The sequence below is a fragment of the Apodemus sylvaticus genome, chromosome 4 (assembly GCF_947179515.1).
Source record: "Apodemus sylvaticus chromosome 4, mApoSyl1.1, whole genome shotgun sequence".
Taxonomy (NCBI): domain Eukaryota; kingdom Metazoa; phylum Chordata; class Mammalia; order Rodentia; family Muridae; genus Apodemus; species Apodemus sylvaticus.
The window spans coordinates 37,213,392-37,230,218 of NC_067475.1; the positions used below are offsets into that span (position 1 = coordinate 37,213,392).

At 37.9% G+C, this 16,827-nt stretch overlaps 1 protein-coding gene across 1 annotated transcript in view; it reads right to left on the minus strand.

Moving 5' to 3' along the window:
* Positions 1–15,671, minus strand: part of Ndst4 (N-deacetylase and N-sulfotransferase 4) — a 327,865-nt gene extending 312,194 nt beyond the window's left edge. Inside the window, exon 1 of the mRNA XM_052179299.1 lies at positions 14,694–15,671. Coding sequence (XP_052035259.1) covers positions 14,694–15,671 — 978 coding nt within the window. The remainder of the gene's footprint in view (positions 1–14,693) is intronic.
* Between the last annotated feature and the right edge of the window lie 1,156 nt (positions 15,672–16,827).

Genomic DNA, 16,827 nt, shown 5'->3' on the forward strand with positions numbered 1-16,827 from the left:
CCTTCCTGGTTACTCTACCACAACCCACCCATCCATCTTCCTCACCACTCCCCTTTGCCTCTGTGGGGGTGCTCCTCTACCCCCTCATCCACTCCTATCACACCACTCTAGCATTCCCCTATACTGGGTCATCAAACTTCCATAGGAACAAGTGCTTTCCCTCTCATTGCTGTCAGATAAGGCCATCCTCTGCTACATATGTATCTGGAGCCATGGCTCCCTTCATGTATACTATTTGGATGGTGGTTTAGTCTCTGTGAGTTCTTGGTGGTTTGGTTAGTTAATATTACTCTTATTATAGAGTTGAAATCTCCTTCAGTCCTTTCGCTAGCTCTTCCATTGGGGTCTCTATGCTCAGTTCAATGGTTGGCTGTGAGAATCTGCATACGGAAAGACCATCCAGAGAACTCCCCACCTAGGGATCCATCCCATCTGCACACACTAAACCCAGACACTATTGCTGATGCCAAGAAGTGCTTGCTGACAGCGGCCTGTTATGGCTATTCCCTGAGAAGATTCTACCAGAACCTGACCAATACAGATACAGCTGGTTTCATATTCTACAACTTATAACTTGGTTATGTAAAGCTATGTTTATATTGCTAAGCTTTGCATTATTTATTCTGAAAATATAAAACATTTTTTCTTAGTGTTGTATCTATTGTGTTCATGTATAAGATGAGCATTAACATGATAATTAGTATTCTAAAAGTGATTATAGATAAGCTTGTAGATGACTTAATTGTAACCTCAAAAACATGTCTTGGGTCACAAATATGTTTTACTTTAATCTCACCTAAAATCATGCTGTCTTCTAGGTGAAAATTCTGTAGAACTCAAGTGGTACTCTATAATCAATAGACCTAAGTCCCACTGATATAGCACCAATAGAGCTCTATATCCGTGATTCAAACAATTTCTTCAAGATTTATCATACTACTTCTTATGTACCCCATCATATCTTCCCTTCAGTATCAGTAACTTAACATTCTTAAAATGACCCTGGTTCTTTCAGCAAAGGCTTAATTTGGGCTGAGTAAAAAACCCAGCCAATACCGGGGCATACTAGTATAGTATTAGCTTATCATAAAGGACTCAAAACCATATCTTCCATTAAGCTGCTCCAGATCATTGTGTGCTTGTCTTCCTTATGCTAGCAAAACCAGCAACTGTATTTTTGAGGGGGAAGGCCTCTGCAGGTGCCAGCCAGGAAAGCGAGCTACACTAAAAGGTCTCATCTCTTCATCAACCTGGATCAAGAAGTTGAGGAATCTGGTCTCAGGAAGTTTATCCTCAACAAATTTAAATACAGTATAATTTGAAAAACTGCTTTCTGGAGTAATTCAATCCCCAGTGCTCAAGGAAACAAAATTATATGGGAAACTCAATTCAGGAAACATACCATTTCTTCCAAGAAGATGAGTTCTAGTGACAGACTACCTATACTAGCTTACAGGCTTAGAAAAGGCTCTGTCCAGGTCTCATCACACAGATAACTTACAGACCATTTGGGCTATTAACTAACTCTGGTCCTGATGGTAGGAGCTTGAGGAAGCCTCTGTCTATATGGATAATGTAAGGGTCATTTAGACAATTAGGTTTCTCTAGTCCTAATTGTAGGACCTTGAAACCTTGATAGGACTTGGCCCAACTGGAAAAATAGGTTTTATGTCTTTCTTCTGGAAGAAGAATCCTAGGTGTGTAACTTCCCGGTTCTCAAGAGATATTTGGGCAGAAAGACCTTCATTCTGTGCTCCTGAAAACTTTTGTGTAGGGCTTATTAAAAGAAATGATAATGTACATAAACAATCAAAATTTCATGCATTAAACTAAGATGTTCACTTAGCACCTATAATATATTTTCTGTTGAATGCCAAGTTTGATGAATGTATTCTTGGTACATGATTTCTGATTTTTTACTATGGATGAAAATCCATAGTAAAAAAAAAGTTTACCTATATTGTTGTGGATGGCCCTGATACTGCCTGTATTTTTAAGTTAATTCTGCTTTCTCAGGAGGGGCTGTCTGGAAGAAAGAATGAGTCATGTACTTAGGTGACTTCTTGTGAACTTTCCCCTGAGTGAATAAAGGGACTGATCACTGGGTGAGTAGGCAGAACTTCCATGTTGGATGGAGGAAGAGAGGAATCAGGAGAGATTTATGGGATTTTTGGGAAAAGATAGGAGAGGATGAGATGTAGCTAGCTTCTAGTGTCTCTTGGTTTATATGGTGAATCTGCCAGGATTCAAAATTGAAGGATTTAGATGTAATATGGCTTGCAACATTGGGATTCTAGTTGATGCACCCAGACATTGAGTTATCATTGTTTCTGAACTAAGTTGGTGTAGTGTTTTCCTTCATTCTGTGGCTTGATTAGGTTCCAGAGAGAAAGGTATGGCAGCAAAGCATAGGTTTGCCCAATGCGTACCACAAAAGGCCATGGGAGTTTTGAAACATGGGGCTGGTATGGTAGTGCCAGTGGCAACAATGGGTGGAGAGATGTCTCAGGAGCCCCGGGCCAAAGAGTCTCCATGAGATAAAAACAAGGCAGCCTTTGCCTGCAGAGCAGAAAGTATCTGGGTGTGTAGTAAGGGAACTTGCTGGTCTTTTAAATATTTACCACAACACTATCCGTGTTTATGACAATTTCTATTTAAATGGGAAAGGGGCCTCTGTTTCTATAAAGATGTCTTCCTGTGGAGTATATTCAGCTTTTTCAGGTCAGTAAGCTAAATAACAAATTTAAATCAAGATCAGGTAAGCTATCTAAATAGTTCTATAACCCGTCAGGAAATAGAAGCATTCATTAAATGTCTCCAAACAACAACAACAACAACAAAATCCCAGGGACCAATGGTTTTAGGGCAGAATTCTACAATACTTTCAAAGAAGAGTTACTACTAATACTCCTCAAACTATTCAACAAAATAGAAACAGAGAGAATACTGCCAAACTCATTCTATGAGGCCACAGTCACCCTTATATCACACAAAGACTCAACAAAGAAAGAGAATTTCAGACCAATTTCTCTTATAACTATTGATTTAAAATGTTCAAAGAGTGTACATGGAGGGATTCATGGCTCCAGATACATATGTACCAGAGGACTGCCTTATCTTGCATCAGTGGGAGAGGAGGCACTTGATACTGTGGAAGTTTTTCCCCCAGTGAAGGGGGATGCAAGAGGGATAAGGCAGGAGTAGGTGGGTGGGGAGCACCTTCTCAGAGGCAAGGCAGAGGGAGGTTGGGGTGAGGGGGGATTGTGGAGGCGTGACTAGGAAGGGGAACAGCATTTGGAATGTAAATCAATAAAATAATTAATAATAAAAATAAAAATAATTCTGGAGGTATCACCATCCTTAACTTCAAGATGCACTACAGAACAATAGTTAAAAAAAAACTCCCCCAAAAAAACATGCATGCTATTGATATAGAAACAAACAGATTGATCAATGGGATCAAATTGAAGACATAGAAAAAAACACCCCACATATCTATGGGCATTTGATTTTTTTTTTTTTTTTGATGAAGAAGCCAAAACCACACAATAGAAACTCGAGAACATCTTCAAAAATGGTGATGGTCTAACTGGATGTTTGCATGTAGAAGAATGCAAATAGACCCATTTTCATCACTCTGCATAAAATTCAAGTCCCAGTGAATTAAAGACTTCAATGTAAAACCATATACAGTAAATTTAATAGAACATAAAGGGAGGAATAGCCTTGAATTGATTGCAACAAGAGACAACTTCCTGATCAGAGCATCTATAGCTCAGGCACTAAGCTCAACAATTATTAAATGGTACCTCATGAAATTGAAAAGCTTCTGTACAACAAAGGGCAGTGTAGATATGACAAAAAGCCTACAGATTAGGAAAAGATCTTTACCAAGCCTATAACTGAGAGAGAACTAATATCCAAAATATCTAAAGAATTCAAGAAGTTAGACACCAAGAGTCCAATATACCCAATTAAAAAATGAGTTATACAACCCCATAGGAAGAAGAACAATATCCAGTAGCTGGACCACCCAGAGTTCCCAGGGACCACCAACCAGAGTATATATGGAGAGATCCATGACTCCAGCTAAACATGTAGTAGAGGATTACCTTATCAATGGGAGGGGAGACCCTTGGTCCTATAGAGGCTTGATATAGGGAAAGGTTCCCCCAATTGCTTCTTGATTGGGTCATTAAAGATGGCAGAAGCCAACCTCTAGACTAAGATATAGAGGTGGGATTTCTGTGTTCCAGGAGGAAGAGGAGGAGATGAGATAGAGAAAGGGACTTTTTGGCCAGACTTTAAAAGAGAAAAGCATGGACATCATGCAGGCCTAGGGGCTATTAGAATCAGTGGTGGTCTCTGCCATTGGAAGAATTTTGATACCGGATAGCCAACGTGTATAGGACAAGAGTTTCTGCACCTAGCTGTTATGCCATCTGGCTGATTTAAAAAAAAAAATCAAGATTTTCTGCTGTTTTCTATCCATGGTGACTCAAGTGGGCAAGAGAAAGAAAAACCACACATGCGCGCGGGGTGGGGGTGTCCTTTGCAGTTGGCAGAGCCAGCTTGGGCAGCCAGTGAAACTCAAGATGTAGCTCCAAGCATTCTCAAGAGGGATGGTTGTTGGGTGGATTAGCAAAGCCAGCCAGAGGAATGGACAGAGCTCTTGGTAAAATGTTGTCTGGCAATGTGGCATAGCCAGGAACTCAGGGACAGCTCCCAAGAAGGAGCCTGCATACATTTTAAAATTAAATGGCAACAGAACACATCCAAGGTGGTAGGTGAGAATCAGATACAGTGAAGGAGGTCATGAAGGACAGGAAAGGTGGCTTCTCAGAGTGTGGAGAGGAGTCATATGGTGGCTCAAGTGTGGTAACCTTAAAGAAACCCAGGGGTAGACTCAGATCACAGGCTCTGATGTCTCCTGCTGTGAAAAGGGACAAGATAGCTGCTCTGAGGAAGAGAGCCAAACAACAAAGCCTCCTGCTTCCTACCACCAGGTAATCATAGGATAGACTTCTACGTTTGGTTTCATTGTTTTTAAAGATAGAAGAGAATATAGGTGTTGCCTGAGACAAGTGGGAAATTCATCCCCTGGTTCAGAACTAATACAAAGAGTTTGGGCCCAGAAGCACTGGGACCCTGCTGTGCAGAGACAGGTTGAACTGGAGGTAAGCAGAAAGACTAGCCTTGATGCAGCTTGATGCCTAACAAAGGGGGATACTAGAGCTGTGAGGTGAAGTGGCTGAGTGGGTAGAAGAGCACCCTCATAAATCAAAGCAGAAGGGGGAACAGGATAGGGGTTTGAGGAGTGGAAGTTGGGAACGGGGATAACATTTGAAATGTAACCCTACCTTTCTGGTGGGAACAAAAACTTGTACAATAACTCACTCTTGAAATCAATTTAGCAGATTCTCAGAAAATTTTGAAAAATTCCACCTTAAGATAAGCTATACCACTTTTGGATATATATCCAAAAGATGTTCTACCATCTCACAAGGATACACTGGACTATTGTTCACAGCACCTTTATCTGTAATAGCCAAAAACTAAAAACAACCAGATGTCTTTCAACTGAAAAATGGATAAAGAAAATGTGGTTCATTTACATAAGGCTATACTACACAGATATTAAAAACAATGACATCATGAATGGAACTAGAAAAGTATGAGTAAACCCTCATGCATGTTGTGTACTCACTGTTAAGTAGAGGATACTAGCCATGAAGTATGGGATAACCATGCTATAATCCACAGATCCAGTGAAAGCATATAACAAGGAGGACCCAAGGGTTGGTGCTTGAATCTTTCTCAGAAGGTGAAATAAAATAGATTTTAAAGGTAGATGGAGGGCACTGCATGGGAGATGGGATAGGGAGGGGAGCAGGGAAGGGGGATCAGATGTAGGGAGAGCAGGGGAGAGAAAATGGAAATAGGTGCTGGGCAGGTTGGTGGGCATCTCTAGGATTCTCCAGAGAGCCTGAAGTAGGGGAGACCCCCGAGAGTCTATGGGAGTGACTCTAGCTGAGACACCTAGCAGTGGATGGGTAATATGGCACCTGAAGGGGCCACCACCTGTAGTCCGACAGGACTCTCAGGAAATGGGTAGGAGCAACAATCTATCCACAAAACCTTCTATTGAAAATTTGTCCTGCCTATAAGATGTGCAGGGACAAAGATGGAGCAGAGAGGGAGGGAGTGGCTGAACAACGGCTGGCCTAAACTGAGACCATCCCATAAGCAAGAACCAGTCCTTGAGACTATTGATGATTCTCTGTTATGCTTGCAGACAGGAGCCTAGTTCAAGTCCTCTGAGAGGCTCCACCCAGCAGCCAGTGGTCACAGATGCAGAGACAACAAATATTAGCTGGATGGTGGGAGTCTTGAGGAAGAGTTGGGGCAAGGATTGAGCGACCCAAAGAGGATACAGACTCTATGGAAAGACCAGGAGAGTCAACTAAGCAGAACCCTTAGGGGCTCCCTGAGACTGAGCCACCAACCACAAAGCCGGGCCTAGGCTGCCCAACAGATATATAGCAGATATGTGGGAGCTGTCTCTGCATCTGAGGCCTGCCTGTAGATCCCATTCTCCTAACTGGGCTGCCTTGTCTGTCCTCAGTGGGAGAGGATGTGCCTAGTTCTGCAGAGACTTGATATGTCAGTGTGGGGTGATACCGAGGGGGTCCTCCCCTTTCCCAGAGGAGAAGGGCAAGGGGAAATGGGGGAGGGGCTTTATAGCAGGGAGTCGGAGGGGAGCAGAGGTGGATATTGATATGTAAATTGAATAAATAAATTAATGAAAGATTATGATACTTCACTGAAATCTAAAGGAAACAACTATCTTGAATACTTAATGAATTTAAATAAAAGAAAGTTATGACAAAATGTATTTTGTCTGCTAAATGTTTCTTTTTCAATAAACTAGAAATTGTCTGAGACCACTTCTAAATTTGCCAAAATTTTCTACATAGAGCCTTTCTCTTCAGCTAATTTAAACTGTATGAAAAAAACATAAAAAGTAAATTCATAGAATTGATCTAATATTTATGTAGAAAAGAAACCTCTATACACAGCACCTGATGGTACTTATTATTTATCATTAGTCTAATGCAGGTGTGATAATAACCTATGAGCCCAACATTAATTCAAAAGCTAGTCATTACATTTAAACATTCTTTGGGAGTAAATAAATTATTTTGTGATTTGTTAGATATCTAGTTTCTAAAGAGTTAAATGATGTATAATGATTCTCAACCAGATGCTTTAAAATCCACATCTAAGCCTGCTCCTTACATATTTTCAGAAACAATTAAATGTATGAGAAAATTCACTCACTACCTAGTTTTGAAGTTGTGTCAAGTTTGCAAAGATGTTAAGAAAAAGAGTGATGATTATTAAGAACTCAGGTTAAAGAAAAGTTACCATCTGCTGAGGTCATTAAAAAATGTGTCACATTAGCAAAAGAAACAGGACTTGAGACATCTTTTAATTTTTTTCTTTTTAATTAACACATGATAATTTTATGTATTCATGGGAATAGTGTGATATTTCAAAGTGTATGTGTGTGTATATATATATCAATAATTAAGCCAAGGCAATTAACATTTTCACTTATATTTGAGTTCCTGCTTGTTCATTCTCTATAAAATTCAAAACTGATTATTTTGTACTATAGGCATCCCATCCCACTAATGTACTACAGAACACTAGAAGTTTTCCTTACTAACTGTATGTTAGTACCTATTGTGCAAGGACCCTCTGTGTCCCTGATTTCTGCCCTTTCTAGCCTCTACTAAACATTGTTCTACTTTATTACACTTTTATATAATTTTTGCAATGGAAATAATAAGCATTTAAGTCAAGGTATAGAAGCTAAAACCATTGGATTTAAATGGAAATATAGAAAGTGTAATTGAGTAGGAGTGTGGGCAAGCCAAACAGAAACTATATATTGTGAGTAGTGAATAGAGATGTACAAATTAAATTTTGGCTGGGTCACAAAGGAACTTAAAGTAAGTTTAACTTTTACTAAATAGACCATGTCCTTTTGTCATATGATAGATAGTCAACGAAGAAAAGGATGTATTTCATCAAGATATTTGAGAATGTCAGCTTAGGGGCCAGACTGATGGATCAGCAGTTAGGAAGACTTGCTGATTTTCTAAAGGACCCCACTTTGATCCACAATAAATACACCACTCAGAACTGTCTGTAAATCCAGTCCAAGGTATCTGATGCCCAACTTTGGTGACTATGGGCACTGTACACACATGTAATACACAGATACATATACAGACAAAACACATAAACATAAAATTTTAAAAATTAAAACAACATATTATGTGTTTGGCAGTGAATGTGGGTGTAAACATGAAGGGAATCATGGTACGTGAATAACTGTAAGCTGGGACAGCAACTATGACAATCAGTATGGAAGTTTCTCTAAAAGTTGGAAATATATCTACCACATGATCCAGTGGCACCCCTCTTAGGTATATAACCAAATGACTCTATGTCCTACTTTAGAAATACCTGCCCATCCATCTTCATTTCTGTTTTACCAAAATACAAAAAGAAAGGAAGAAGGAAGAAGGAGGAAGGAAGGAAGGAAGGAAGGAAGGAAGGAAGGAAGGAAGGAAGGAAGGAAGGAAGGAAAGAAATAAAGAAAGAAAGAAAGAAAGAAAGAAAGAAAGAAAGAAAGAAAGAAAGAAAGAAAGAAAGAAAGAAAGAAAGGAAGGAAGAAAGAAAGGAAGAAAGAAAGAAAGAAAACTAGTAAATTAAAAAAGCCTAGACGTCCACTAACTGATGACTGGATATAGAAAATGCAGCATATTTATACAATGGAAAATTATTAAAAAATAAGACCATCCAGAGACCACCCCACTTAAGGATCCATCCCATTAGCAGACACCAAATAGCCATACTATTGCTGGTGCTTAGAATCACTTGCTGATGGGAGGGAGCCTAATATGGCTGTTCCCTGAAAGGTTCTACCAGCACCTGACCAATGCATATGCAGATACTCACAGTCAACCATCTGACTGAGAGAATGGACTCCAGTGAAAGAGTTAGGAGAAGGACTGAAGGAGCTAAAGGGGATTGCAACTACATAAAAAGAACAATAACAACTAACTGAACCACCCTGAGCTCCCAGGGACTAAGCCACCAACCAAAGACTACACATGGAGGGAGACAGGACTCCAAATAGATATGCAGCAGAAGATGGCCTTATCTGACATCAGTGGGAGGGGAGGGAGGCTTGATATCCCAGTGTAGGGGATGCTAGAGTGGTAGGGCAGGAGTGAGTGAGTAGATGGAAGAGCACTCTCATAGAGGCAAAGGGGAGGGGAAAGAGGGGTATGGGATGAGGATTCGTGGAGGGGTAACCAGATAGGGGATATTATTTGAAAGGTAAATGAATAAAATGATTAATAAAAATAAATAATAAAAGTAAAATTATAAATCTTCCAGGTCAATGGATGGAGCTGAAAATAATCATTCTAAATGAGGTAAGTAATACCAAAGATAGAGATGTTTTATTCCATCTTGGATATGGACTTATCATTTTCAGATAAGCATGCTTTTATTTGGAATACTCAGAGAAATGAGAAAACAGCTTACGTGGTTATGGGAATACAGTTTCAAGATGGCGTTCAGAGAATCCACTGGTGTAAAGAATAATAGTAAAAAACAGAATAGGAATGGTTAAACCTGAGTTATAAAATAGAGGATAGAACAGAGGAGAGATCATAGGGATAGATAAATGACATTAAAGAAGCCTACAACTGTAGAAATTTTATGTATGCATATATGTATATATATTAAATATATACAGAAGTAAAATAGACTTATTTTATAACACAGAAAATATCTCATTACACATCAGAGACTAGTGAATAAAAGTTCCAGTTCTGAAAATGTGTTATTTATTTCCTTTGAACATGTTATTCAGTGATGTCCAATAGGCTCCAAACACTCAGGCTGTTTCCAATGCTAATGATTACCCTCCTCAACCCGAATTTATAATTCTATTGCTGAGGACACCACAATCATGAGTCCTGGAAGTGATGAAATCAAGCTGGGACAGTCCTGTAAGTTTCATCCTTCCTGGATAATTTCCTGAGTGTGGAAGGAAGCACCAATCACACCCCGTGAACCTGCGAGTTATAACAGTGGCCAGACTGAGAAGACACAGCCGCTGATGCGATGGAGAAACAAACATCATGGGAATAAGCAGTGACTCAGTGATTCGATTTCCTTTCAAATGGATGATGAACGTCATGGAAAAATGGGCTGGTGTAGGAAGGATTTGATAAAGATAGGCATTCCATAGAAGATAGCTTGGCATAAACAAATCTATGCAGTTATAAAAGTAAGGCTTTTGTGATTAATCTAAATATATATATATATAAATTTTATGACCAAAAAAAAAAGTTTTTTTTTTTTTTTATTTCTGGGGGATTGTTTTGTTTGGTTTGTCCATTGTTTTTGGTTTTTGGGGTTTTTTTTATGGGTTTTTTTTTGGTGTTGTTATTGTTTTCTTTATTTTGAGGAATTCTTAGTCACAGATGTGCAGTGATATCACAGCATATCACGATGAGTCCTTTAAAATCTGGAAAATATCTTAAGTCAACAATGCACCTGATACTTCATACCAAGTGTACTGAAGAGTTTATGTTGACTTGATAAGAGCAAAAAAAAAAAATAAAAAAAATAAAAAAAATAAAAAAACATTTGAGAAGGGGTAACCTTAATTAAGAAAGCAACTCTATAAAACTGGGTTGTACACAAACCTATATGTCATTTTCTTAATTAGTGATTGATGAAGGAGGGCCTTTCTCATTGTCAGTGGTGATATCCCTGGACTGCTGAGTCTGCATTCTATAACGAAGCGGGCTGAGCAAGCCACACATAGCCAGCCAGTAAGCAACTCCCACTCCATAGTTTCAGAATCAGCTCCTGCCTCTAGGTTCTTGCCGTTTGCATTTCTGTTTGTGTTCCCATCTTGACTGCCTTGAGGAAGAACAGTGATATCTACGTATAAGCCAAATAAACACTTTCTTCTACAACTCGTTTTTCATCATGGTGTTTCATGGCAGCAGTAGGAAGCCTAGCTAAGCCAGCAACTGAACATTATAGCAGAGCCTATCATGCTATAAGTGAATTCAGAAATAGTGACATCAGATTAAACTTGGTCAGTCTCAACACATAATCTATTTATAGCAAAAGGGAAAATATATCACTTAGGTTTGAAAATACCACACAGAAACTTTAAAATAGAAGGAAGATATGGGCCTACTTTCACCCCATTGTAAGTTCAATCTATTTCAAAGTGTACCTCATTCATGGCTTATATGAATTGATATTTTAATGAGAAATTGTAAATGATCTGATAATTATTTAAAGAAATAGCAGCAGAAACCTTTCTAATTAGAAAAGGGATATATACACCCAGACATTTGAATGTTGATTATTTCTTACAAATTCTATTTAAATAGGTAGGCAAGAAAAAGAACAATTATAATAAAAAGTTAAAAAATTAAAAAGAATTGATATAACTACAAACATCAAGAAAAGCATCCAACGTGAGGAGTGGACCTTTTAGCAGAGACTTGAAGACCAGGAGAAAGTGAAGACGAGAAGGAAGCAAACACAACTTCCAGTCTAGATACTTGTCTACTAAGCTGAGAGCGAAAGAAAAATAAAGTCAATAAAAGCTTTCTCTGTGAGGGAAAGGCAAGGAAGTTCATGGCCCCCACACATGAAATTGATTGCTAACAGCAAATTCAACACAGCCCATTACTGCAGTGTGGAGCCCAAGTCACTTTCATCTTAGGGTGAATATTTAAAATCAAAAACATTGAAACAAGTAAGAGTTAATTTTCCAAGAGGAAAAAAATTCTAAGGGAAATGCACATGAAATCATGTGAACATTCTGTATGTGTTCTAGAAGGACTGTTATGAATGTCTGAATGATATGAAGAGTTGGAGAGCAAATATGGAATAAGAAATAATGCATGCTCTTAGTGGGGATGTAAATTGGACAGTCCCTGAGGATAGAATGAAGCTTACCTTAAAAGGCAGTCATCCAAAAGGGAATTAGCATGCATGGTGGTTTTCATAAGAGTACCCCCTCCCTAGGCTCATATATCTGAATGCTTGCTCATTGGGGAGTGGCACAATTGGGAAGAATTAGGAGGTGTGGCCTCGCTGGAGAAAATATATCACTGGTGGTGGACTTTGAGGTTTTAAAAACTGAAGCCAGTACCAATATCTCCCTCTCTTCCTGCTGTGTGCAAATCTGAATGTATAATACTCAGCTACTTCTCCGGCACCATATTTCTCTGCTTGGCACCATGCTCCCTGTCATAATAAGTGACTAAACCTCTGAAACTGTAGTGAGTGCCAATTAAGTCTTTTTTATGCCAGTTTCTGTGGTCATGGTGTTTCTTCACAGCAATGGAACAATGACTAAGACACATGTGAATCATAACTCATTTTTAATATATATATATATAATATTTGTGAAGTGAAATCTGTATGATGAAGGAGCATCTGCAGTGGCTCTTCACTGTAATAGCCAAATATAGTAATAAAATGTATCTGTTAAAGGATACGTGAAAGAAAGATGATAAATGTGATATATATGAATATGTATGCATGTATAAATATAATATATAATGAAATATTATTTGTCCTTTAAAATGTAGAAAATTCCATCACTTGCATTATCAACCTGACATTATATATGTGAAACTTTCCCGGTACAGAGAGCTGAGTTTTTACATGAAGTGCATATGTTTGAGTTCACAAAAGCAAAGTAGGATGGAAGTCATTGGGGATTATAGGACCTGGCATTGGGAGATCATCACAAAAAATATGGTAATTTTTTTCTTACAGAGTATTAAATTAAATCATGTGTTTATATTAGCAAATATTACATATCTAACATATGCTGCTAAACTTACATGTATTTACTTATAAATATATATCCAAACTAAATATATATTTATATAAGTACATATTCTTTTCAGCTCCTTTTCCATATAAAATTTCCATATCTCTGTTAAGTCTCACTATTCTGTTATTTTGCTTAGGGTTCTACAGTTTAAGAAACAAGTATCCATCAGTTTTCTCTTGCAAATAAATTTCCTAGCTAGATTTGAGTTGATCAATTCAGTTTAAACTTATAAAAGTCTTGTAATTCATATTGTTCACTGGGTGTAAATTAGAAGCAGCTATTTTAATTTTCAGATTTGGTACCACATACTATGAGACCATTTCAAAACACATAACTTCTTCTAAAGTTAAGATAAAGTATTATCATTTAAAGTAATTGAAAGAAACAATAAATTAAAAAATGTAAAACTCAGAAATTTAGAGGATTTCAGTTGCCACCACTTAAACACTTGTGTCTGATCTCAATGATATATTCAGTGAAATGTTGTATTGCGCAGAGACCCATTAGAAACAGTTTGCTGGTCTGCATCTACTTTGAAGATATTTTTTAAGTGAACTAATTTTATAGGTATCAATACTTTATCTACTAGTGGTCATGACATTTCAGCTGTTATTTGAAGTAGCATGCAGGACTGAATTTCAGAACACCGAGAGACAATAAAATAGTACTCTTTTGTCCTCTTACAACAACAATAATAATGATAATAATAATTAATATTAATAATACATTTTTGGGAATGTTTTCTAAACTACTTTGCACAGAGTCATTTTAGTTATATGTAAGACATGGTAAGATGCATGAAAAAAACTAAAGAAATGTTTGACTAAAGCTTATAAAAGAATTAGTCTCAGACTTCTCTACGTCTGTTATTTACCTCATATACTCTATTTTTTCTAATGTTACCCTCTATTTCGGGCTTCTACCCAGGCTGTCTTTAACTCTTGCTCAGCCTCTCAAATAGCTGAACTAGAAACTTATCTTCATTTTCACCTCTGTGTTTGTTCTTTTGTATATTTAGTAGTAATCACAGTGTACATTTTGCAAAGTAGTCAACAGAGTACAGCCCTGAAATATTGTCTATTGACACTTCTACCGTAACCAATCCAATATCATAAATTAGTAGAGATATAAGGAGTGCTCCTAAGGCCAAGTCCCTTTAAAACTACTTTTGCTGATGGTATTATTAACAATAGTATAAATGTTTTACACAAGTGAAAACTATGCTTGAGTGAGTTTACAGAAAAGACTTGAGTTACATTTCATATTGTTTTTTAATCACCCTGATCAAATCCAATGTTCACAAGTGATTAGTTCATAAATGAGTCCTATAACATGAATTTCAGAGTTACAATCTGTCACATATTTGAATTTGGAGGTACTTATAATGGCTTCTTGTTGGGATAGGTAAGGCATATCAAGATGTGAAATGAAGATCAATTATATTTTAGGATTTCTTAGTGTTTCTATTCTACTGCATTATGTATCTCCCTCTCCTTCTCTGCCTCCCTCTTTCTTTTCTCCATCCCCTCTCTGTCTTTGTGTTTGTGTGTCTGTGTGTGTTTCTGTGTATGTTCACTTGTACATATGTGCTTATGTGTATATATAATAGTTCAGGATTAGCTTAAATTAATGATTATGTTATAAAGTATTTTAAAGATCATGTTTTATCAAAACCACAAAGCACTAAAGAAATACAAATCAAGTTGTTCTTTATCCATGCTCTTACCTTCACATCTTTGACATTCATCCTTGTGCCCTCTTTCCCCACAAATATGTCATCAATGTCCACAAGGATGTACCTGTCCAAGGACAGTGTCAGCCTCTTCCCCGACAAGAAAGAGATGGCGTCTATGAAAATGAGCTTGTGCAACCAAAAGTTCAAGTTGTTACCAAAGAGAACTCGCTGGATCCCATCATGAAGCCCCAGATCCTGAATTATTGTCGCGTAAAGTGTTTGGCTGGGCAAGAAAGAGAGGAACTTTTCTGTCTGTAACTCAGTTAAAAGCACTGGCTGGTAGGTAGAATGGTTATATTGAAAAATTGTCCAGTCTTCCCCAGGAAGAGGTCCCTTTTCAACTTTGGGGCCTTTGGTAATATGGAGCAGAGGAGACTGGGGGTTCACAGAGCAGTCCTTCAGAGCTACGTTATTGAATAGGTTTAAAGGAAACCCTTTCAGTTGTGTAGTTGGTAGGCTGTTCTCGTTGGCTTTATGAAAACCAATTATGCTAACACTGTATTCTATACAGTATTTTTCTAAAAGCTCCCGGTTCCACGAGTCCATGCTGACGTACTTCAGAATATTTTCATAAATAATCAATGTATACTTCCCTTTGCCACTATCTGTAAGAGGTGGGATGTCTCCCTTGCCTGGCGCAATGACCATCTGGTACTGAAACCGGCTGGACTCCAAGATTGCTATAATATCTTGACCAAGTTGCGAATACTGGCTTTCTACAAAGAGAAGGACAGTGGGGTCAGTTTTGGAGACATCAATCGGCTTGATGGTTTTCAGCTCTATAGACCGATAAGGGAGGTTTTTCATGTCAGCACACTCTGCTTCTGCAGTAGTTTCAATAAGTGTCATTTCCTGTTTGTAGCCGGAGTACAGGAAATAGGCAGAAATGACGATGCTCACCAAGCAAAAGGTAGCTAAGAGAACAATCAGTGTTCGAAAGCTTCTCCGAAACTTAACAATAAGATTCATTTTAAAAATCAATGCGTTGGGAGCCTTTTCTGGCTTCTTTCCCTAACGTACCATGAAGAACGTATAGTAAGATGGTGCCAGTTTCCCTTCCCAAACATTCATGTAACCATTGCAAATCATGGGAGATTCTCGAAGGAATCACAAATGAGTCAAAGCTGGTAGTCAGCGGACCAGGAAGGCAGCAGTTGAGATGCTATGTCCAATACCAAGAATTGCTGCAGACTCCTTTAAGCATTATCTGAAAGAGAGGAGAAATGTGATAGCTAAGAGCAAAAAGGAGGAGTGTTCCTGGTTATGTTTATATGCTTACTGATATCTAAGAAGCCCATTAAAGATTATTCTAGTCTTGTAACTATGACAATGTACTAATAGCACCCGCTGATAATCTGGGTTTTGATATTTGACACTTAGTCCATTTATATTTTCAGGGCTTCTTAAAAACTTCGTGGAGGTTTGTCTGAATCTGATCAGTTATCCACATGTACATAAGGGAACATATTGAGATAAGTTTCAACTAATCATCTTGAAAAGAAGGGATACAAAAAAGGCACAGAGAAAATTAGATGCATATTATCTATTCTGACATAAGATGGTGACCTTTTTCTTAGAATGTAAAAAGATGAGGTATCAATCTTAAGTATTAGAACTCTTCCTCCTAATATGCATCAGTGAAAAGAATTTATAAAAAAAAAAACATATGGGACTAAATCTGTCAACCCAAAGAATAAGCAGAATTTAAATGTGACATTTATTTAACATCAGTTTGTTCTGAATTAGGATGATGGATCCATATACCACAATGGTACACGCCTGTGTTCTCAGACAGCTCATGTTTAAACTGTGGGACTCATCCTTTACATTTAACTTTCTCATTTCCTTATCCTTAATGATAATGGCTAATACGGTGGCAAACTATGGTCTTGAAAAGGGGTACACCAGTAATGTTTACTATACCATGCTTCACAAATAAGAGATGTGATGATATTCTATGGAATTCCAAGAAGATGTGGTCTGGTGTGTTTGCTTCTCTTTCCCGGTGCTAGCTCTTAAACTAGAAAAAGGACAAGGGTAAGGTGGGGCTTGCAGGTAGGAAGATTAGCCAATGCTAGAATATATATGTTTGTGTGTATCAAGATAGATAATTTTTAAAAATTAT